The following is a 24,821-nucleotide window of genomic DNA, read 5'->3' on the forward strand; positions in this document are numbered from 1 at the left end:
CACCAAGCAGGTAAACCCCTGAACTCTGACTCCCTTAGGCAGATACACAAAGTATTGCTATTACAAATTACAGAGCCCTTTTGAGCATCGGAGAAGGGTTTTAGGTTAAAAAAAAAAAGAAGAAAAAAAAAAGTGAGACTATTTTTCAAGCCTCTTGTGAGGGAGGTAAGTATTATTATTCTCATTATTATCCGTGCTCTACAGATGATGAAACTAAACCATGAGGCTGTAAGAATTCACCCAAGGCCATGCGCTGAATTACAGTTTAGGAACGTCTTCTGGGCTTCAGCAGTACTCTCAGATTGCTAGGTCTCATCTCTTTTTATTAAATCATGAGGATGGACTAATGAGGGAACGGTTTGGGAAGCATCCTGGGCCAAATACTTAGCTCTGCTGCCAGTACACCTGGTGAAGCTGAAGGGGTGTGTATGGCAGCAGAAGTGGCTATGGGGCATTCCTCCGTTCCCTGTGAAGTAGGGCCAGCCAAGGCCTGAAACAGGCCTGACGCAATCTACAGCAGCTCTATGCATCTAAGTTATTGGCGTTTAAATTGTTCCTATATGAACAAGACTTGGGATGTCTCTTGCCCTACTTGTATGGCCTGGTGCAGAAGTGAAGAATCAGCTTTGGCTTTCATTTAGGACAACTTTCTGAGGTCACAAGGCTGAGACTCTGGGTGCCTCAGAAACTGGGATTTAAGATCTTCAAAAACCCCTCCAAAATGATCTTCCTTTCCTCCGTCCCCTTCTTCTCTCTCTGTGTCTGTGCCACGCAGCAAGTTGCTGAGTGGCCCATCCTTCAGCGAAGCAGGGCTGAAGGCAGCCATCCCACCTCTGGATGTGTAGGCAATCCCCAGTGAAGCTGCCAGAAAACAAGTACAAATGCCAAGGAGCAAAAATTGGCTCTTGATCAGTAAATTTATCTGTGAACTAAGGAAAGTGAGCACAATCCTTGTGAAACTGCAGGATTAAAAACTCACAGGTACTACAGAGGCTGAAGGAACTAAAGAAATGCAGGAGTGCCCATGGGAGTGCAGCATCTGGGGCTGGAAAACTCAGTTTGGATGACTGGACAGCCACTCACTTGGATGCTTTTTGAAGATCTTAGCTTAAAAGCTTTCCGGACAGTCCTTGGAATGTCCCTTCCTTTATTCTATACTTTAAAAAAACAACACTTATTGTTTTCATAGGGCAAAAAATAGGCAAATTGCAGTACTAGATAGTGTACTCAATATAATGTATTTTGTGATTAACATCTGCATGTAGATAAAGGCCATATTCTTGGAACGAGCCACCTGTCAATAGCGAACAACAGACCATAAACAGATGAGAGAAATATAATGAGCACCTACTTCCTATGGCAAAATCTGCAAAAAAAGGGAAGAAAAATGTCATGTGGCACACAGCTATTATGTGGGTAAATGTGGTAAATGGGAATTCAGACTCAGTACTTCCTTAGACCAGGAAGCTGTGTAAGTTAGAGCTCAGAATGACTTTCTTTGCCCCATAAAATTAAAACTCCTGGATACTGAAGGTTTTAATTAAATGAATAGTACACTATAATTTGGAACTGTGCAAACATTTTACTGCAACTGGTAGCTAGTCTGGCTTTAGGCAAGGATTTCCGGTGGAGGTTTTATATGTTGTAGTCTATTAAATGGAACAAGGAACAAACCACTTACCTTCAGGTCTTGTAAATTCTCTGAACGTGGGCAGTGAAATGACAGTGTGGGAAATTGTGTGGACTGGATCCAACACACAGTTGACATCATTTGGTCGACAAGACTTAATGCAACGGATCGTATCTGTCTTTTCGAGTCTGACACTAAGAAGAGAAACGAGAGAGAGATGCATATATATCCTGGAAGTTAATTACTTTGTGTTTTCCAATCTGGGGAGCTAGCAACTATAAGTGATGTAAGTGTTCATTCTTTGCCTCAAAAACTTAGACAAAGGCAGATCATCAGACCTGCTGAACCACTGAAAAATTTGGGTTGTCTAAAAGTTGCAGTCAAAACCCCCTCAAAGCCAGGCATGTAAAAAATAGAGAGAACTGTAGTGCATAAGATGCCATGTAAAGTCACTTTCCAAGCACAAACAGGATCAAAAGGCTGTCTGGACCAGATCCTCAGCTGCAGTGCACTGGCGTGGTCTCACCAATTTCAGTGGAGCTACGCTTACTTGCACAAGCCTTTTTGTACTCCATGTGATGATATCAGTCATATAAAGCAGAAGCAATTGTTTCCATTCTGGAAATCTGGCAGGAAATATCCTAAGGGACAACTTTCTTTCAAGAGTTTCAGTGCAGCAAGAGCCAGAAGAGCCTGTCTTAAGTCTTTTTTTTTCACACACCCCCTTTCCATCTAAACTGAGAAAACAGAGAGGAATGGAAACCAGGGGAGGAAAAAAGTTAACCACACTATTTAAAACCTCAAAGATTGAATTCTGAGTTTGGGGAAATGGTAAGGGTCATTTCATATTCCATCTCAACCAGCTGCTCATTCGTCCTTGAAAGTCTATTAAAAGTTAAATGACTTCTTCTCACCCTTGTCCACTAGAGTGAATTTAAAGTCACTTACAGTTCAAGAACTTCACACAATACCCGGTCTGTGCTCATGAGAGATGAAAGGGCTATGCTGGGACTTACAATGTGACTAAGCCCCACAAATGGTCTCAACTTTGACCTGCCCATTTCTTCATATTTCTAAGTGGGAAAAAGAAAAGACTGCAGTGTCAGAGGGGGGCAATTAAAAGATTAAAAGGAAGAAAAATTCACTGAGTAAAAGGGAAACAAAAATGGAAGCTTTACTTTGTCAGATACTTCTAGAAACAAATGGTTCTTGCTCTTTTCAAAATGTGTTACCCAAGTCCACACCTACAAGCCATCTTTTTTTAGATGTTCAAAGGGACTTTATGGCTCTATTAATAATAAATACATCAGTAACTTCTTATTATATGCTATCCACATTTGCTCATCAAAGAAAACAAAGCCAAACACGCTGATATTGTATGAAGCTAAAATAAAGATAAAAGAGAAAACATGAATCAACATTAAGGAAATCATGCTTCAACAGATGTGAACTGGCATAGTCCACGGGAAGGCAATGAAGCTGGGCTAATTTACACCAGCTGAGTCTGGCTTGTTATTCTCACTCTGTAGTTGACGTTTTGAGACTGGCCAGGAGATACAGGCCAGGAGAGCCCTTTTACTTCCCACTATTATCTGGGTACAAAATCTCGTCATTTCCTAGACATCTCACAGGGAACAGAATAGGGCTTTCTACTGAAATGCCTCATGCTGGTCATTTTAGAACAAATTAATTCTGGTTATATTTGGATATATTCTGACCTACAATAACAGATTCCATCCCCTTATTTTAAACCTCAGATGCCAAATTAAGAAAGGACTTCCAGCTAGCTGACCCTCACGTCTGTGCAACAAGGATCAGCTAAATTACGCAGTCTAGTTCCAGTGTAAAATACGCTATTTCAAAATAGATAACAAATACAATTGAAGCAAAATGCACATAGTTTGTGTTTGTTTGCTGCTCTCCTTTTTTTTCCTTATTCTGTATAGAGGAGTTTAGTAGACATTTACATCTATGCAGCCATACAAACAAACACTACACCTTTCCTCCGGATCCTGCTGAGACAGGGTCACAACAGCCAAGTCAGGCTGGTTTTACTTCCAATGACGTGTTTACAAATTCTGAAAAAGTTCTTCAAAAGCTTTTCCTCTTTGCCTTATATAATACATAAATAATAACTATAGCATCATCTAAAGGCTTTAGGGACACCTAAAGTAGCTTGCATAACTCATTTTGGGACATTTTTACAAATGAAGTACTGACAGAATATATACAGCATCCTAAATTTTCATAGCTGTATTTAGGTAATAGAATTTGCATGCAAAAAACATTGTGGTGGGAGCATCTGAAGTGTTCAATATTGGTCTGTCTTCGCCCCTTCCTTGGAAGAAAAGAGAGCTTTACTCCCAATTTCAGCTGGAACAAAATTTGGCGAATACAAACATTTCTGAAATTCTCATCCAATAAAGCCATTAATTTGTTTCAGATGCAAGTCCTAGGTAAGATTTGCATTCATAATTCTCACTTCCAATTCCGTGGAGTAAAGCATTCTGACATGAATTGGGTACCCTGCCTACAGAAACGGAGGACCACAATGATCACAGGTGATTTGTGTTAGTTCCTAACTAAAATTAGTTTCTAGATCCATCCAGCCTGCAACCATACATGTGACAGATGCATGTTTGCGTCAGCTTGGTTTCTTTGCGTCGTTTCTCTCTCCTCTTATAAATCCCACAACCTTTTATTCTTTTTGCATGTTCTATCCACTGCTAAAGTTGAGTTTGTGCTTTCATTTTACCCTGTGTAAATATTCATTTTCTGATCTCCTTTCTTTTGATATCCCTGCTAATTGCTTCAGCATATTCAAAGTGCAGCTGGTCACACTTTGTTCTCTCATTGCTTCGATGGCACATCTTTAGACATCTTCTGCCGTAATTTCTTTGACAACTAGTATCTATTTCAAATCCTGGTACTTGTTATTAATGATGTGCTCTGACCTCAAAATACTTCTTAATTTTATCCATACCATCATCTTTGCATTTGATCTTCCAATTAGCTGACGTTTTCCTTTTTGCTCCTGTCTTCCTATAGTGCGGACTCTGACTGACAAAAGTTTCTTCCTAAGTACCGAGAACTTCCTTTATTCAAATCTTTCCTTCAAGTTTTCCTGCTCTAACAAAAATTACAGCTTTGGAGCTGGTACCTCCTCCAGGCCTTTTTCATTTAAAAGAGAAAAAAGTTAAGAAACAGCTCAGTTGCTCTAAATATTTTGCAAATAATCCTTTCCTGAATGTAATTTTTTCTTTCTTCTTGGGTCCTGGTGTCATTCCTTTTCATATTCTCTGTTGGATTCAATTAGTAAGTTCTTTGGACCAGGAGCCATGATTTCATTTTCATTTGGAAAGAACCATGCACTTAAATGGCGCTACATAATTACATACATTGAACTTGAAAGTTCAAGCTACACTGCAGCAATAAAGCTTCTAATAGAGGAGAATCTGAGCTCCGTGTTCTTGAATTACTTGCTGAAAATGCAATTAATATGGTAGCATTTTACAATACTGAGGGCCAAATTCTCACGCTCCCTTCTTTTCCTGCCAAACAAATATATATTAATGCTTGCAAAAATGAAGTTTATTTTTGAATCTTTATCCTACTTAATTATGGCCTCATAATGAACTGGTAGCCAGAGGGCATTTATATACAAGCATCTTCTGTGGTGGTAAGAAACCCCGTTAGCTCAAGTAGCATGGGCTTGTGCTTTAAATATTTAAAGCTGGGACTCTATCCCCACTGGCAACTTCTGGCAGCTTTATAAGTATGTGTCAACAGACTTATTAAACATTGGCATTCCTCACGAGACTTGAACTCCTGTCAGCCAGCTGGGATAAACTTTGCCTTAGGGAACATGTAATACTCTGGCAGAGTGCTGCGATCATGCCACAATCTAGTCCTTGGCTGATGATGAGCCCGAGAGCCCGCAGCTTATAGTTAATAGAGTAATTCCTTATGTTCAGGTGATTAAGGCTTGTGATCTCCATTTAGAAGTTTCCCAGTTTCTAACCTTGTATCTTGCCTGTGCTGTCTGTATTTATATGGTAAAGCATGTTTTTTATACGTGCATTCACATGGATTATTCCTCATTCATCTATGGACTGATTATTCTGCCTATGTAACGGGCAGCAGAGATATCTGAGCCCAGAATGGTGTAAACATTAATTTTTAGATCATACCTCTGGGACTGAGCTTTTAATATGTATCAATACAAGGACTGAAAAGTAAGATAAATCCTGTTCCAGCTCACAAAACAAAATTATTCCGAAGAATTTCCAGTTTTATTGTCTACATTGTTCTTGACAGCATAAAAGTAAAGGAAGAAAGTCATAGAAGTAAAGGAAGAAAGATCTGGATATTGGAATTGTGGCTGACTTTTCAGGGCTGCTAGGGTTTGATTGGGGTTTTTTGGGTGGTGGTCGTGGGTAAAGTCTTTACAGTTAAAAACATATCACCTTTGATATGGAAGTTGGAGAGACAAAAATGTTATAAGACCAATTAAATATCTTTCTCAAATGTTCTTGTATACACATCTCAGGATATAGCCTGTGAAACAGAAAGGAGCTCTCTGCTACTAGCTGAATGCTGTTAGGAAGTTCATTGATGTTTTCCCATCATTAGTGGAAATTCCACTGAAAGGAAGATCAAAAGTCTTTAAAATAAATGTTCTTTAGACAAGATTCTCTTTTCTACCATCCTTAAAGGCTAGAACTGCGATCTGTACCTGGTGGAAATCAGCACAAGCTCACTGGCTACAACAGTGCCAGTTGCACTGGCAGAGAGCAATGACAACTAGCACAGCCTGGAAATCTGGTTCTACACTTCCAAAGTGCATTGTGTTCTGGTGCACCTCTGAGGTCCTAAGGGCCTAAGTTGTGCCCTTTTAACAGATTTTCAGAAAATGCATAGTATTTGCCCCGTAAGTGATGAAAGTCCCTAAAGATGCATCTGTTGAGACCACTCAAATTAGGTACCTCTTCTGTTTTGAAAATTTAGACCTAAACATATGCAACTGTGCATCATCAAATGAGACCAACTCCACTACTGTGTGAAGTAAATTAATAGCTTTCGGTCCTCAGTATGTTCAGGTAATAAGCTCTTGGACATCAATTTCTGCTTTTTATAATGATGCAAGGTACACATAAGGATCTCCCCAAATTGAGCCGTTCAGTGATAGGGGAAAGCAGAGAACTGTAATGATGATGGTAAATAAAATGCAAGTGCAGCGTGCAACCGATGAACTAAAACTTTATTGAAATTGGGAAAAAAAAGCTACTCTTAGAAGAGAAAGAGTAGCCAATGATGCCTGTAAGTTAGGGATCAAAGCTGTGCAGAGACAAAGATAAAAAGTTTGGCAATAAACGTGTTGACAGTTCCATGGCGGGAAAGTTGCATTTGAATTGTCAGAAGAAGGTCTCTGGGCTCTGTGATTTGCCGCTGCATGACCACAATGCCACTGTGGTTGTTCACTTTTTTTGTGGTGAAAAAACCCTCCTGGTTCCCGCTGATGATGGACAGCAGAATTTTATCCCCAGGGACAGCATTGGAAGGGCCCATGCGGAAAATGTCGGTGGGTACTTGAATGTTGGTGGGAAAAGAGAGGTGATAGTAGGTTATTCTCAGAGGCAGGCTCTGGCACTCCTTATTTTCATTACAAGGCAAGCGCTCACAGCGACTGCAAGAAAAGTGAGAACACAAGACAAGAGGAAGATTAGCGTACATTTAGCAAGCGTGATAGGAGAGCAAGGGCAGTGGGGGTGGGAAAAGATACGTTGACTTGCATACTCTATCCACTCTTCAGCCTGGCACCTCAGTCATATTGCAAAGGGACATTTATTAAATAAGGATGAATTTGTCTGTAGTTGGTGCTTTTGGAGAAGCGTTGCCGTTTTCAGAAGTGCTGCCCTTTCTTTGCGCGCACAGATGGATTGAGTCTGGCACCTCACTGTGGCTGAGAGTTTATTTGCATTTAGATGAGCTAAGCTCTTCCTAGGGAGAGCCAAGTTTTATTCTTGTGTTGTTTTTATGCCCCCCAAGTGTTATTCTTTTGTTGATTGGACACATGTTAAATAAAGGAAGAGATCCTAAGTGGTTAGTGAGTTGACTGTGTCCTATATGGGATGTCTGGCTGGATTTTAAGCCTGAGCAAAGTATTCTGAAAATCACAAATGTACAAGGAGCTGGTCTTTCTGAGAAAGAAGAGGCACTCTAGATACTGCACTATGTATGTTCATCATCTGACAGCATACAGAGGAATGTAAAGCTTATTTCCAATACTGCCTGTATGTTAAGGTTTATTTGCTTTGAAGACAAACCTTCTTCCTCCTCATGTGGCACGGTAGTTCCCCGTGCCACCAGGAGAATCAACCTGAGTAGGACTAACACCCATCTAGGCGAGCACTGAACACAAGATCCAATGGCCTGATGTCTCCAGCATGTGCCCTACACATTCAGTCCACTCTTACGCAGCCTTGAGCCACAGGAATGATGCTGGTAAGTCGCTCTCTGCTGTTCCCTTCCCTTATCACTAGGCACCTATTACAGCGTCAAATCCAGAGAACTAGGAAAAGATCATCCATACAGGCCAAAAGTGAACAATGAACATCAGCACTAGAAATCATGATCTGCATGGAGGAAACAAGCTCCTCCCTTTCTGTTACTGAGAGAAGTGAAGTTTGTCCAGTAAAACATGGCACAGACAGGTACGGGCATTAAAGTCACTGCTATTAAAGAATGATGTAGTTTACCAGCACATTAATGAAGATCTGACATGTCATGATACCTGGTGGGTTTGAGAAGTGTTTAAAGAATTGCATACAAGGAAAGTTTATGTGACTTTCAGATTAAAGATATGCCCAAATCACCACATTCAATTTGGTATCCAAACATCCTCTCAGACAGGTGCAAAGAAGTGGAGGTAGACATGACGATCTCAGATGGATGTTGACTTTGCAAAATTTGGGGATGATCAGGTTGTGCATTTAGCTCCAAACTTGCTTCATGTGCAACTAGGAATCAATTAAGTTACATACAAGAGTCTTTCCACTTAAAAGCAATATTCAGTCCACAGTCTGAGGTTTGCGAACCTAAACTATTTATTCATTTCTTTACCAAGAAATGCTCCAGCATGAAAACATGGTTTGATTCTTACTACCTCAAGGAAACTTGAGTGCCCATCCCATTTATTTTTTTTTTGGCATATAAAATTGAGCTCCTATCAGGAGTATCTGGTATCAACAGAACTCTGGCTCATAAGCAAGCCCCACGTTGTTTCCCGTGCATAGTGACCTGAATTCCAGGAACTTCTCATTATATGCAAAATAAGTATTTTCAAAAAGAGTAGTTAAAAGCACCCTCAGTTCTTCAGTTAATGTGTTCTATGTTTTCTTTTAATACCACTTGCAAACGAAAGTACAAAGCAATTCTTTGAAGACTTAAATGCGTTCTTAATTTTATTCATGTGCGTAAAGAGCACGCACAAGTCTTCACAGGATGGCCGGCTAATTAGGTGTGGATACTCCTGGAATATTTTCAGGTATAGTGAGTTCTGCATTCTTTTCTGAAATGTCATCAATAACTACTCTAAAGAGAATTACTTGGTTTTGCTGCAATCATGAGGCTACTTAGTTTTGCTGCAATCATGAAGCAAGTCAAGACAGTTAATTTCTTAGTTGGAAATGTTTTCTTCACGTAAATCTTTCTGGAAGCATGTACACACTCATGAGCACTCACATGCTCAGAAAGATATCCTGATTTATTCTTTTATAAAAGATACATTTTATAATAATAGCCAGATTTTTTTAAGAGAACAAAAAGCCAAAGCTCCCAGCTTCCTAAGATTTGAAAAAGGACATTCTGCTGATTCAGAAAGTTATTTGTGGAGACAGGTGTGCCTGCGGCTAGGAGCTAGAATTATTCAAAATTCATCATCTTTTATCTTATTCTTTGGTGGTGCACACTTCACACTGCACACTTCACTACAGGTTTAGTTAATATGCACTAATTGTTCCATCAAATAACCACAAAGGAGAGATAGCAAGTATTATTGCTTTCAAGAACCAGAGTTCATTCTGGGGTCATGCACCACAAAGGCAATAAGCACTGAGCTTTTAAATCCCAGTGTACTCTCTAAACCTTATTTAAGTGCTTCTCTTCAATGGGCAGCAGAAAATTATACAACGGGGGAATCCGACAATCTACTCCTAGTGAGTGAGCAGCCCAAGACCCCAGGTGCTGCTCCAGCTTGGTGGCATCTTAGGAGGGATGAGCTGGCCGTAGGGCTACCGCGCCCTGCCACCACGCCGTGTCGCTGTGGGAGAGAGCACGGGGGACCCGGCGGGAGAAGGGCAGTGCTGAGGAGGCAGCGAGAGGCTACCAGAGAAACCCAACCCAGAGCCCAAGTAAAACACGCACTGCTTTGCAGTGAGGCAGTTTTACAGGCATCTTTGCAAACCTCTAAAATTAGGCACATGGGCTAGAAAAATAAGCATGTACTGCTGCTAAATGCTTATTCCTGAATTTGTTCCTGAATATTTTACCTTGCTCACTACCCTGTTCTCTTAGGTTTACTTATGTGGCTGAAATACTGGTTTCAAAGAATTACTCATAGTTTGAATTTCATGCACCAAACCCTGGTTACTCATAAAGGAAACGAACACTACCAAAACTAGTGCAATTCCATTTTAGATAATGAATACAGCATTTCCTAACAGAGAAATGAGGGTAAAATATCTTCTGCCTTCCCTCCTGTTGATTTCTGAGCCTGGTTTTCACTCCATTGTGCCCAAAGGCATTGAGTGGTATACAACAATCCTCATGCGATGAAGGGAAAAGAACTTTTTATTAGCAGGATTTATGGCTTTGTAGTTTATTTCATACAGGTAAACCATCTCGATATGCTGAACAACTGACCAAGTGTTATTACCAAACTCTAAATTACACTTCTCTGAAATTTGACCCAGTAGATTTCCCGAACAATATTCCAGACCTCCTAAAATATACTCCACTACAAAGGCACTTGCTCATGCTGTCATTAGTGTGTATTTCTTTTCAGCAGGTTGCACCACACCTTGAGGCCCAGATGAGCGGTCAGCCGGGCTGTACCACCACATCATGGATCTCTACATTTATGTTAACAGAGCAGCTGTGTAGGAAAGGTGGTTTTTGTCTTAAACAGATGAGACTTAAAGGGAATGAAACCAACTGATGGTATTCACAGATATTTCTTAACCAGAGTAGAATCTGGAGTCCCATTTCGGGCTCAGGTGGGAATACAGTACACAGCAGTACAGTAGACAGGATGGAGCTGGAAAGTCTCAAGGAGTTTTCAAGCTATAGAAAAGACAGACCCATCTTCATATTGCCCTCAGCACTGAGCCTGTATGTCCTGTCCTTGTCTCCTTCATCTGCCTTCCCCAACCTGGCTCCTTCTTCCTATCCCCTTTCCTTGCCTACTGCCCTTCCTCCTCAAACATTTGGCATCAGGACTGCCCACTCAGCCAGTGCCAATGATTCTCTTCTTGCTCCATCCTCTCCTGGCTGACACTTGGTTCTCTCCGTTGCTACCTTACAGCCCTAGTCCCAAAGCATACACCCCTTCCGTCAGTATCTTTGTGCAGCCATCCCAAATTATTCCTTGCTCTGATGGTCTTCACCCAAATCTGGCATCAATCACCCTTAACCATAAGCTCCTGACGCCTGTGGTTGTTTTCCCCCTTACCTCTAAATTCTTTTAGCCAATTTTACTTCCTACCCCTCAAGCGTCTCCCATATTCATTCTCCTCACCTGCTTATACCTTCAGATCCTCCCCTTGCTACATTCAGCCTCCTTATCCCTAAGTACGCCTTTCCTTCTTACCGAGTCGGCTTTTATCTCACCCATGCTAGGAACAGCTTTCTTACCCACGGCATGTGGGTAGTCCTTGAAATCACAGAAGAAACATGCTCTGGGGTTGTCAGGGCCAGCAGAACCTGGCCCAGGACAAATCAGAGCTAACATTATGGGTAAGATCGGGCTTCTTTCCTGTGGCCATATGTGAGAGTGGGGTCAAGCAGGCTGTGGAGTCGGTACCTGCACATTTCAGACTGCTTTAAAGAGCTGGAAGAAGCTCAGGTCTGCTAAATCAGAAGAGGATTTTTTGTTGCTAAAAAAGAAAGACCTCTCTACTTTCTATGAAGAATTAAATTGCACTGAGGAAGATAGTCAAACACAAAGACAGATTGACACTGAGGCTATGAAATCCTTATTCAAGGACTTGAAGCAAAAGTTAAACAACTCAGAAATACTCCAGGTAGACCTGATTCTGTTTTGGCATACAGGAGTGGATTAAGATTACCCATCAAGGTCCTAATTTCCTACAGTTTATGAAAAAAGGCAAAATACAATTTTACAAAGTTCATAATTTCAAAAGTTTCAGAGGGTTTTGGAAAGGATGACAAAAAGCGCAAAAGTAATCTAACGAATTTCAGATCTCTACTGCAAAACATGACAGACAACTGTTAAAAGAAAAAAAAAATCATCAAAATGTCTTAAACACACACTTGGAAATGAGTAAACTGCTTTGGCTGAAATTTGCCAACACTTAAGCCTGAGTCAGACACCTGGCATGTAAAATTTCAGCCGTTGGTTATGTTTTGGCAAAATTCTAAGCAGTTAAAAACAGGTCCTTATAACGAGAAGCGACAGGCAATCTTAATAATACGCAGACATGTCTAGAATATAAAAATATTTCCCAGTCTGGCTCAGTGCAGCACACATTTCTGACACACCGCCATAACCACTTCTTTATCTTTTCTACTATTTTTCTTGGCTTAAATATTACAAATGTTTGACTTCAGTGTCGCATAAAGAGAATTTAATTGTTATGCAATTTGAAAACAAAAAGTGTTTGGCAAGGCAGTACAGCAAGTTAAGTCCTATTGTGAGCAGCAGTAGATCTTAATTATCCTTGGAAAAATACCAAGCCTATAGGCTGATCAAGTTTTAAAAAAATGCAGAATTTAAGCAAAAGAGATAAGACCTTCAATAAAATTGTTACCATTAAGGATCAGACCATGCCAGGCACTTTGCTGGTCTTTGGGGAAGGTTACACAGGCTGTTTGCTCCTGAAGCTCAGAGTATCTATACAGCGCCCTGAGCTTTCAGCCTGTAGCATGGGACGATCCTGCGATTATTTCACCTGATGACAATCACCACTGCAACAGTCACGCAAAAATCTTTCCTTCAAAGGTATTAGGTAAGGAAGCTTCTGGGTCACTGAGGGCTCTTGCTTGTACGTAAGGATTTTAAGGAAAAATAAGAATGAACAAACTTGGATTTGCAGGAATGAGGCCTATGAAATTATAGCTGTTCCAAAGAAAATATTGGAGAATAGGGTAAAAAAAATCCCATAAAGTGCCAACTTGATGAGAATGGAAAATGTGTTGTCTTTCTTATGACGTGCCAAGTTGGTGAAACTGGAATGTGTTTTGAATAAAAAGGAGAGGAAAATGGTATCTGTAATAGATACGATGTTATGAGAAGCCAACTGTTTTGATTTTAGAGTCCTGGCACAAGGTTGGGTGAAATAGTGATTTAATGTCATTATCATGCAAAAGCTAATGAAGATATGCTAGCTATCAGCTATGATGGGTTATATACACCAAAAATAAGTGATTCAAGAACGTGTAAATTAGTTTGGATATCAAAAGGCTGCTAAAGAGTTGTCTTATGGAACTGTTCCCCAATGGCCACAAGGTAACCCACTACCTAAACTCTGATACCGGCATGTTGGTATAATACTTGTATACTGGCTAAGTATGAGTACCTATCTCCCTATTGAACTAACTTGGACTTTTTGCAATAAAGACAATGAACTCATATTCTCTGTTTTATGCAAACGCATTTTCGACAATAAATTTAGTAACTGTGTCTGTAGCTGTTGAGAGGGGAAAACCTAATAAATCCAACAAGATAATAACTCAAGGAATTAAAATAATTAGAACTTCGCTGAGCAGCTGCAGGATTTGTGTCTGACTCATAGCCTAATTATAGCCCTAGCACATCAGAAGAATCTCTCCCTATGAGTCTGTTCAAGTTAGGCAGAGTAAGCCATTACAAGGCCCCAACAACCCAGACACAGAAAAACTATTCAGACATTCTACTCCTTCCCCAAAAGATCCCTTACATCTCAAATAGCCATTAATTTCAACACATGCATAGAAATATAGATAAGAAAGAATATGAAGTGGAATGCGTGTGTGCGATGCATATTTTATAAACTGAACTTTGTAACTCAGGGATGTCCATAAAAGTAGAAATCTGCTAATTCTGCTTAGTGTCCCATTGCAAATGACTTTTTTGAATTAGGATGCAAATGAACCCACAATATTACAAATAAAGAGAACATCTGCATCCCAAGGCACTGCTTGTTTATTGATGTGACAAATATAATTTGAAGTTTAATTATTATTGACACTTCTCAGAATACAAGCGTGTTTTATAAATATCTGGTTTTATACCTTGAACTCCCTCTACAGCATTCTCATCAAATACTTCTGCTGTGCCACTTATATGGCATTTCACAGCTAAAGGTTTAAATGGAGACTAACTAATCCCCACAGAGTCCCTCCGATGAAGATCAGCGTTGGCTTCATTGTACGGAGGAGGCACAGAGTACTCAATTTTATCTAAAAGATGGTGGGTATATGAACACTGGCTGTGAAAAGCAATAGCAGGCTGATGACAAATGTGGACCGTACGCCTACCTGGGTATGGGGTACATGGCGGGGGACCATGGAGCAGCCTTTGGAAGAATCGCAGGAGTACAGGGTGGCCATAAAGCCACAGGGCGGGAGGAAAAAGCACTCATCCGCATCAGCCATAAACTCCAGCTACGCGACTGAAATTTTGCAACAACTTCTGCACTTTTCTACCACCATTTGATGGGTATAAATGAGTTGCCAGCTGCCCCTCTCCCATACTGTATTTTCAACACCTGAATGCACAAACTTTCTCTGAGCTAGGTACATGGGCAACAGCTAATGTATCACCCTTGCTAGGATTCCCAGCTTTTTTAACAGAGGTGGAATTGGGGAAGACATTCTAAGTAGTAAGACATTCTTGCAATGCTTTGCAACAGCACTGGTAAGACTTCAGAGAGGGAGCTAAAAATAACCCTTCCGTTGGAGTATAATAGTAAGGAAAGACTACGTGTGAAAGGAAGTGAAAGTCAGAACTTTGAAGCTGAATGTGACCCTCCTAACAGGATGCCTGCAAGGTAGCCCAAGAGAGAACGTCAGCTTATGGCTCTAGAGATCATTAGGATGCAAACCACTGACATGTGGCATTTTTTAAGGGAATACTTTTTCCTTAGACTGAAACAGGAGCATGAGAAAGGGACCAGACCTGTGTGTGCAAAATACAGGGTAGGCCTACCAACAAAGTATATGTTTGCCAGAATCCATTATGTATTCATTCGGCAGTGGCATGACATAAAGGAGATCACGTCACCAAAAACCTGTTCAACCTTGAAAAAGAAAGTACTTACGTATCTCCCGACTTGCGGTAATTTTCTGGACATTCCAAAGACAGACAGCGAAAGCCCCCCTGGATGTTGAAGCAGGTCTCATTGAAAGAGCAGTTGTGGCTTTCTGCAACACACTCATCGATATCTGCCAAATGGAAAAAGGTGAGTGGATTAAACACATGCCTTTTCTCTACTTGCAGGTGCCAGATGATGAAAGTATCATATTAGGTACTACAGAACATGGGATGCAATTAAACATTGTTACAGCATTGGAAGGGGAGGGCAGGAGAACAAAAAAAGACGAAAACTAACCCAAACAGGCAAGAATAGGATAAGGAAGAGCAGCAGTGCCACTAAGTGGACAAGACCTAAATATTTGCTGAAATGTTTATGGCATGATATTTCATTTTAATGGCTAAACTAACTCATGCCATTTCGCAGTGGGAATCTTCAGAATTTGGTAGAATTCTTTAATAATGTTATAAAAAAATATTCTCCACTGCATTCTATAGATTATAAGAGAAATTTCCTGTATATTTATTATAAAATACTGGTTTCTTCAGATTTCAAGCTGATGTTTACTGCTTTACCTATATTGTTGTAGGAAAGACAGATTCTTAAACATAAAAACTTGCTAGAAATTTTTTACAAGTCCACAATCCAGTCAAGTCTCCCTACAGTTATTGAACTCACCTTGGCAGTTGCGTGCATTGGGTGCCAACCTGTAACCAGTGGAGGGACAAGTACATTGAAAGCTCCCGGGAATATTAACACATCGAAAGGAACAGATATGCCCTCCAGTAGGTAAAGCACATTCATCGATATCTGCAAGAAGAAAACACCACTGATTTACTATATGTTCATGACATTCAAACAAGTGCACACATACGGTGCTCCCACTGCGAGCTTCAAATACAATTTCATGATTCTAATTGCTGGCCAAGGAAAAGGTGCATCAGATAGGGGTGGCTCTAGTCAATAAAGGCTGCCAGGAATAAATGGAGGTGTGAAGAAAACAAAAAGCAATACAAGGGCCCAAGAGATAAAGTAAATGGATAAGAGCAAACACTTTACAGTGACATGTATCGTAGTACTTTACGAAAGGGAGAGGAATAGTTTTATCCCTGTTCTTTCAAAAAGGAAACCGAGATGAAGTGTTCTGCCTAAGGCCTTACGGTCTAGTAAGTTCTTGAAACCTAAGTCAAAATTGAAGATCTTGTCCATGAGATCACACCCACATCCTCCTACTTACACATTAGTTCAGAACCAGCCACAAAAAGAGGATATATAAAATACTACCTAGCAATATTATATCTTACATATGTAACATAAATGTGTTTGTATTTTCACTTGCTGAAGACTAGAAATTCTGTTAGCTCCTCAGAAAAAAAAAAAAAACAAACCCAAAACATTTCTGGCAAGTTACAGAAGTATGCCAAGCTACAATTCAGTGTAAACAGCAAAACTGACACCACACAAGTAGAGCTATTTCTAGCCTAGGACATGGGTGGAGACCTTCATTAAATACAGTTTCATAGTTTCACAGGAAAATACCAAAGAGACTCACACGTTAAAAGGAAACAATTACAGGTCCATGGAACTGTTCATGCATGTTACAGTGAGAATAAGAAATGATCACTCATCCTCGAGCTGCAAATCGATTATGCTTACCTTCACATGAAATCCCATCTATGTCACTGAGTTGAAAGCCACGGCGGCAGTAACACTGATAGGAGCCATACACGTTGGCACACTCTTGACTACAGGGGCTGCTCTCACACTCATTTAAATCTGAAACACAAAATTATACACCTGAATCCCCAATTTCTTGCTATGTTCGTCACTCCTATTACAGGAATAAGGCAAAAGTTTGGAAGACAATTTTTTTTTCATTAAAAAAGGATGGTATGCATGTCACTGAGTAAGCTGGAAAATAGGGGGGCTTTGGGTGTGTTACTCTCAACAAAGTCTGGCAGTATAGGTTAATCTGCAGTGTGCCATTATTTCCCATTGTTCTTCAAGGTGTGTGACTTGGAGGAAGTCCTTAGGACCACACTTGCATTTTTATATCTGGATACCAGCAAGGCTGGTTTTGAAGGCCTTGAACCTGATGTACCTGAATCACCCTTCAAAATACAGCAAATGCAGAACCATACACTTCTGTGTGATTCCACCAAAGGGCAATATACTGGAACTGTGGGCTACCATGGTCTTGATTAATCATAACAGCTTTCATGTAATCAGAGAGACCACACTGGGTTGATTTCTCATGCCGTTCCAGTGCAGTCTTACAAGCTAAAATCAAACAGAAATAGCTAAATAGCAACAAGCTGTATCTCACACTTTATGACCAAAGCATATGACAGACATACCTTCACACGACCTGCCATCAGTTGAAAGTTTGAATCCCATGGTACATGTGCAGTAATAGGAGCCAGGAGTATTCTCACACTTGTGAGCACAAAGGCGGCCTGGATAGCGTCTGCATTCATTGATATCTGCAATGATAAATATATACAGAGGTCTACATATTTGCTGGCTTCACTGCAGTAGTAGTCTGGACAAGAATGTGGTCATAAAAGTTTTATTTTTCAGATCTAAATTTCATACTAGAGAGGAAAGGACTTGCTCAAAATGCTCATTTAGAAGCACCCCGTGCATAATTGAATTAGATCTATAAAGAAGAAAGTTGCTTTGATCTTCCAAAGGAATGTTTTGCTGTAGGTGCATATAAAAATATCACAGAAAACAATTACACACACTCTCATAATCTTACCTTTTAACAGGATAACAGATAACACATTGACAATACTAATACAGCTTCCTTTGAAGTACCAGCAGCTCTTTAATATGGTATTAGATTTATACAAATAACATAGTAGTCAATTTTACATTCAGATGAAAGAGGTTATGCAGAGAGCAATAACATTATTTACACAGGATCATTTTTCACAATGCCATGGCTGCATGTATTTAAGTCGATAGGTGCAACTTACCGATACAAGTTCTACTGATGACATCAAAAGAATAGCCAGATTTGCACTCACAACGGTAATTGCCTGGGGCATTTATACAAACATGTCCTTCTCCACAAGGCTGATTAGAGGATGAGCACTCATCCACATCTAAAAAAAAGGAGAGAAATGATTGAAAGTACACTTCTGAGCATGCCAGTTGAGAGAAGAGCAACATCTTAACATATTTCTATGACCCCTAGTAGTTATAAAGTGTTTTGAAACAGAAAGCAAGATTTTGATCTAGCTCTCAGCTTCCATAAGATCAGAGTCATAAATCCAAGCTGAAACAGGTTATCTTGGGTGTCCTGTTAATCTTGATGGACTTGGGAGGGAAAAGGAATCAGGAAATCAGTCTCTGGAGGAAATCAGGTGCAAAATTGTTTTATGATGCACACCCCATATTTATGGATCAGATCTTCAGCTAGAGTAAGATGCCAGAGACCCACAGTCTGTAGTGCTTTGATAAGCCATTTACAAAAATTGAAAACACATGCAAAAATACCTCTCTTTGCAAAAGCCACCTTAGCTAAAAGCCAGCCAATGGCATATATGCCTTTCAACACTTGAATGGCTTCTGTGGGACATTATGTGGGCCTTGTGTTATACCTCTGTATTGGGGAGGTTTGAGACCACACAGTATTATTCCAATACAATAATATAGTCACAGACAATGGTATTTTTTGGGGGTGATTATAATATCTCCTCTTCTTAGAATACAGGGTTTCATGAGTTATATGAAGGGCAAAGAGTGGATCCTTGTCATTCTTCACTTGTTGGGACTGCCATGAGGGAAAGAACAGGATCAGGAATTGACTGTGGGAATGAGAAAAACTTGGGCAAAGTGCAAGAAATTGGTCTACGTAAACAATAGATGTGACTTATTTTCTTCCAACGGTTTTTTTCTTCCAAACTTACTTACCTACGCATCTAGTTCCATCTTCATTGAGATGATAACCTCGGCCACAGCTGGGTGAGATTCGCTGGCAGGTGTACGAGCCATCAGTGTTAATACATATCTGTCCAGCTGGGCATGGCATGTTGGTGCTCAGGCATTCATTGATATCTACAAGGGCACAAGAAGTCAGTGTAACCATCTGCTGCCTGAAGATGTTTAAGGTAAGATGCTTTCCTTGTGTAATCCTTCAGAGGATTACATCCTGACATAATCCTTCAGAGACTGAAAAGTTCTGCCCATGGGAGAATACAACTATTTGTGCCATTTAGCTTTACCGATATAAGGTGAAGGGTGTAAGGGTGAAGATCTAAGGGTGAAGATCGGGAGAGGTATGAGACACCCAGATCCCACTGAAAAGCAGAGGAAATCGGGTATAGAACTTGCATTTGTTTAAAGCCCTTTAAAAGTCTTCCCTAAACCTACAAAGAGATGATCAACAATTCAGTTCACCAGCTCAACCAGTTATGCTGCAGTCTGACTCCATTTTTACAGAGAGATAAACTGCTTCTCACAGGTATTCGCCATGAATACCTTACCTTGTCTTTCGGTAAGTGGTCCATGTAAACACATAAGAATCTGAATTATATATTGACAAGACTATACAGCCCTCTATCATCCATCAAACATGTGTCTGTTTTTTTACAAACCGGACATCATATCACTTTGTGACAAAGATATTCTTTGCCTAGTAAGAACCTGCTGTAAAATAAAATCTCAGAAAATGTAATGAGATGAGACTAAGCTGTATGAGCTGGTACGGTGTATCTAGCCAAGAAGGTAAGGAGCTCACTGTTATGCAAGGTTATCATGTGCTATTAGTTTGAGGGAAAGGAACTTCAGAGTTGGGAATCGGTAGCTACTGAGGCAGCCTTGGCTACCTGGCAATGTTAATGTAACTAAAATCTGACAGTTTGCAGGAGCAGCAGGGTTTGAATGTATGGGCTTGCGTCCCATAAGCTTCAGCAAAGCCCAGCTTCACATCAGTACTTCTCTGCCTAAAATTTTCCCAACTGTTTCACTGGGATATTATCATCATTTTACACAGTGGTACTGTTAACTGTTGAATAGTTACTGTTTTCCAGTTGGTACGGTATGATATGGTATTAAGTAGAGCATCCAGCTTGCAAAATGTTGTCTGCCTGAAGATGGGGAAGGGAACATAGTATAACGTGAAACATTTCAGTCAGGCCTATCCCAGCTCACTAAAGTGTAAAATTTTCTACTTACAAAGACACTGGAAAGACAGGAAAGTTTTCATACTTCTTCCCCTCAACCCAAAGGGCAGCATTTTGTTCAGTGTGTAAAATCAGCCTGTGAAATTGTTTTGGTAAATATTTTGAGCAAATGCATTTTAGGGGACATAACTATTGCTGCTGCAAATTGATGGGACTTTACTAATGTCAGTGAAGACAAGCTAGCTACTAACTGCCACGGACCTGATACTAGCTATGGCAGATAGAAGTCTTCAAAGCGTTTGTTGTGTGCAAGCGCTGCCCCCCTTCATTTTAAAAGCTGCAAATTTTTTTTTCAGTCTCAGTGTTTCCAGTGTCAGATTTCGGCACTACAGGGTATGATATGGTCAGGAGATCGAGGGGTTGACAGTGAGCCAGACTTGGCAGCTGCTGCCGCTCAGCCAGTTCCACAAGTCCAAGACACGCTACGCCGATGGGGAAATTCAAAGTTAAGTTGAGACTTGAAAACACTACTCAAGGGAATAACTGATAGATTTGTAGGTCACATTAGACAATTCCATTTAGAGTCTGCTGGAAACCAGTAATTCTAACATATTTATATAAAGGTTATAATTCTGTTTTGTAGGAGTCTTGGAAACAAGGCATTAGCCCGACAGATTGTAATCAGCCTTTAAAATAAAACTCCCCTCCACAGTGTGTTATAACTGGCCCATCATTCTCATAAATATAAGATTCTTGATAGGCTATAACTAACGGGAGACAGGTCTGGAAAGACCTACATACCTGTAAACCCACGTATACTAACAACAACAAAGCGTGTTACACAGGATGTCATAAATTACAGCTTTTTATACTAACCTTTAGCTAAAACCTTTCGGATAGAGGGAGATAAAACACATCACAAATTTTTTGCAAATTTTGTTTCCGATAAAATGCCCAAAGACTTAGGGGAAATGTTCAAATGCAGCTAAGTGCCTTAGGTAACCAAATCTCATTAAAAATAGAGATCTAGTATTTAAGTCTTTTATTTAAATGGTTTTTCATCTGTAAATCTTACCTGCAGGACCAAGCCTGCCTTTAAAGGAGCAGAAAAAACACATAGCAGAACAATGCATACATGCAAAAGGAATAACTTGAGAAGCTCAGAAATCACCCAGTGAAACTACAACTTATCTCACTTAAGCATTCACTGAGATAAGAATATGTCTTACCAATACAGTTGCCTAGCGCATCTTGTATAAACCCATTCATGCACTGTAGCTTGGGTCGGCAACGGAAAGATCCTGGAGTATTCTGACAGATAAAATCGGGGGGGCAGTTATGAGTACCAGTCTCACATTCGTCAATATCTGGTACATCACAAAAAAAAAAAAAAAAATCATTAGCAGGAGTTTGACAGAAGCTTTCACATCACACCTAAAACATAAGACATAGTTTAAAAAGTCACACAGATTAATCCTCCACATACCTTCATGCAATTCAATGCAGGACCCAGGATCAACCTGACTTACTACCTCAGAATCTCAGTAAAAGCAGGTAGAATAAGTTAAGGTTTTTTTATTATTTCATCATGAACATTATATATAGGGGCGAGTATGACTATTATGCTTTACAAGTTTAGCTCTCACAACTAAATGATTCCAAATTATAGAGCACTTGAAGCATCATGTTCAGCAGTGTTCAGCCTTGATTCAGCAGTGTGCTCGTACGTGGGCCCAGCTTTGAAGTCAGCAAGATTTAATTACATGTCCAAGTGCAACTTTAATCTTAGCCTTAGATCCAATGCAGACATTGTTCATTTCTTTCATAAGGGAATTAATCGGCCTTGATTCTCATCCATATTAAGGCTTGCAATATCCTTGCATTATTGTGCTTTAAAATGCACATAAATATGATTTCTGCTCATTTTAATATTCCGTTCCAGTTCAGAATAGACAATAAGTATTTGTGAATATATTATGTTTCAGAGACATAAGGGAGACAAGGCATAAAGCAGACAAGGGCTAACGGAGCTTCATTCATGAATGTAGCCCTGTCCACGTAAAAGCAACTAAAATTTAATGTTTGCCACCTTGCGATGGGATTAAATCTCCTAAAGCTATTAAAATACAGAAACTTTCTAGCAATAGGATGCCTCAGCTTTTCCATTTATGCAGCTGACACAATAGTAGATGCAACTGCTTATCCCTTGAGCTTTGTGAGACTTAAATAATGATTGTGGAGCCCGTTTTAATTTTAGGATGGGTTAATACTGCATTGGGTTCAGCTGGGTTCTACATGTTGCACAACTCAGTCATTTTACTTGGCATTTAAAAATCATACATGAAGAGTATTCATTTTCTATTTTCATCACTATGAACATAACATTAATAATTAACATTATTAACATATCTTATCCAAATAAGAAATTTCTAACATTAACGGCATGCATAATTTACTGTCTGTACTCCTTTTTTTCCACCAGAGAAAGATTGTTAATACTTGCTGGTAAGCTATTTGTTTGTTGGCCTAAATCTGATGTCATTCAAATCAGCAGAAACTTTACTTCAAAGAAATCAAAGTTAGGCCATGATACTTTGAAAAACATTGTCTGCATGTTCTACAGGTTTTGCGTTGGAGTTGGTTCGTCAGCTTTTTCATTCAATCTGTTATTCATCACTGATCAGTTCCTACAATAAAACCTTACCCAGAATTTTGCTTAAGTTAATTTGCTCAGTGGAATGAAATCAGTCTGTTTATAAACAACTCTAAGGTCTGAGGGAACAGACTTTCTCATAGTGGAAACCAATTCCACATTCAAATGGAGTTTGATGCTAATCTCTATCTCTGTGAAGGTAGCATGTCAGGTGAAGTTATGGATGCACATAACAGCATACTTTGAGCTAGATGCAACTTGAAATCAGTCATTGCTTTAGTAAAAAAAAAAAAAAAGACTATTAACTTTGTGTTCAAACATAGTCAAGGACACTGGTTTTAATCCTTTTCCATTTTTAAATCCTTAAGAATGAAATTAATCCCTTTGTAACAAATTTAAACCTCCTGAGGATAAAGGCTTACTTTTTTAAATGATGCATCTACCTTAGCATTTTCAAATTGAATCACTTGGTCACTCCACTTGCAACACTTCATTTCACACTCCAGAATGCGCAAACTTGATTCTTTCAGGTGAAACTAAACCATTAGACATGCTCCAGGAGCAGGACTTAAACACTCTACTCACTAACAAGCGACCAATTCACAGGATCAGACTAGAGCTAGCCAGAAGTAAACACCAGGAAAATGTGTATAGCGTGAGTGCTAGGCCTTCAAAATCAGCTGCTTCAGTCCCCAGACCAGATCCTACCACACAACACAAATTGCTAGTGTAAAATAAACTTAGTTATCTCTCCTGGAAGTCTTTGTAGCAGTCCATAGACAGTCTGATCTGGTATCTGCAAGGTGACAGGTGGGAAACTACGGTCTCGGAAGAACTAGCACTGTCTGTGCGTCCCTGTGTAACTACAGCTTACACGTGTATTTACCAAAAGTAAAAGAGTATGACATGACAATGTACTTATTTTTTTTACTTAAGTCCGGAAGACTTCAGTTTCTCTGCACAAGACATACCTTTGCAACGACTGTCATCCGTTAGTTCATAACCAGTTCCACAGCTCGTGTCCCGCTGACAGCGAAAGGATCCTAATGTATTGACACAGGTTTGTCCAATCCCACAGCTGTGTGTCCCAGTGATACACTCATTAATATCTAGAATATGCAAAATGATTTGGGGAAAAAAAAAAAAAGAGTAAATAAGAAACATGAAATCACTGAAAAGAGATGAGGTCAAAGGCTAGCTGTGGGCACACCTCCAACCAGTCATTACTTTGAGCATCAGCACAGAATGAACAGTGTGGATTTGGCCTCACACTCACCCACCCACAACGTGGCTACTCATCTCTGTTGTCAGAGCATCAACCAGTAAAGACATTTTGACCCCGTTGGTAACATGGCTTATGACTGCTGATTCACCTTACATAAGAAAGGAAGAAGTTGTGCTGAGTGACAGCAAAGGGCCAACGTCATCTGATTGAGACCAGCAGCAGATGATTATAGTGACTATATTAATGAGGGAAACTTTCAGAAATCCTTCCCTTGCTTCTGCCTCCCACCAACATATGGCTTAGGCACTCCCCAAGCCACAAGTTGCAACTTTCTACTTTATAGCTACTGATAGACATTTCTTTTGTGATTGTTTTCATTTTCTCTTTGAATGCATACGAAAATTTGGCATCCATGTGTATCAAATGTAAAAGTTCTTTCTTTTTATATTTCACACTAGGTTGGTGTTAGTCTGTCCAATCATCAATATTTAATTTATATTGTGAAGTTTGTATCCGAGATACTTACCTAGACTCCCTTTTCAGTCAACGACAGAAAAAGGCACTCCTGAAGAGTAATGTTTTTCATCCTAGAATAGCTACGCAGAACAGGCAAGATGAACTGTGCCCTGGAAGTGCTTGTTTCTCTCAG

General features: G+C 39.9%; 1 protein-coding gene across 4 annotated transcripts in view; it reads right to left on the bottom strand.

Annotated features, from left to right (window-relative positions):
- Positions 1–24,821, bottom strand: part of FBLN1 (fibulin 1) — an 84,254-nt gene that overhangs the window by 23,838 nt on the left and 35,595 nt on the right. For 2 of the 4 annotated variants that reach the window (XM_074590407.1, XM_074590427.1), the window contains exons 7-15: positions 23,919–24,056; positions 21,524–21,661; positions 19,084–19,227; positions 18,144–18,272; positions 17,520–17,645; positions 16,819–16,938; positions 15,841–15,972; positions 15,169–15,292; positions 1,682–1,824 (exon numbers count right to left, since the gene is read on the bottom strand). In XM_074590407.1, the coding sequence (XP_074446508.1) occupies positions 1,682–1,824; positions 15,169–15,292; positions 15,841–15,972; positions 16,819–16,938; positions 17,520–17,645; positions 18,144–18,272; positions 19,084–19,227; positions 21,524–21,661; positions 23,919–24,056 (1,194 nt within the window). Of the gene's footprint in view, positions 1–1,681; positions 1,825–6,869; positions 7,317–15,168; positions 15,293–15,840; positions 15,973–16,818; positions 16,939–17,519; positions 17,646–18,143; positions 18,273–19,083; positions 19,228–21,523; positions 21,662–23,918; positions 24,057–24,821 lie in introns of those variants that run through there. The other 2 variants (XM_074590417.1, XM_074590437.1) reach the window with 1 other exon arrangement.

The sequence above is a fragment of the Larus michahellis genome, chromosome 1, assembly GCF_964199755.1.
Source record: "Larus michahellis chromosome 1, bLarMic1.1, whole genome shotgun sequence".
Lineage (NCBI taxonomy): Eukaryota > Metazoa > Chordata > Aves > Charadriiformes > Laridae > Larus > Larus michahellis.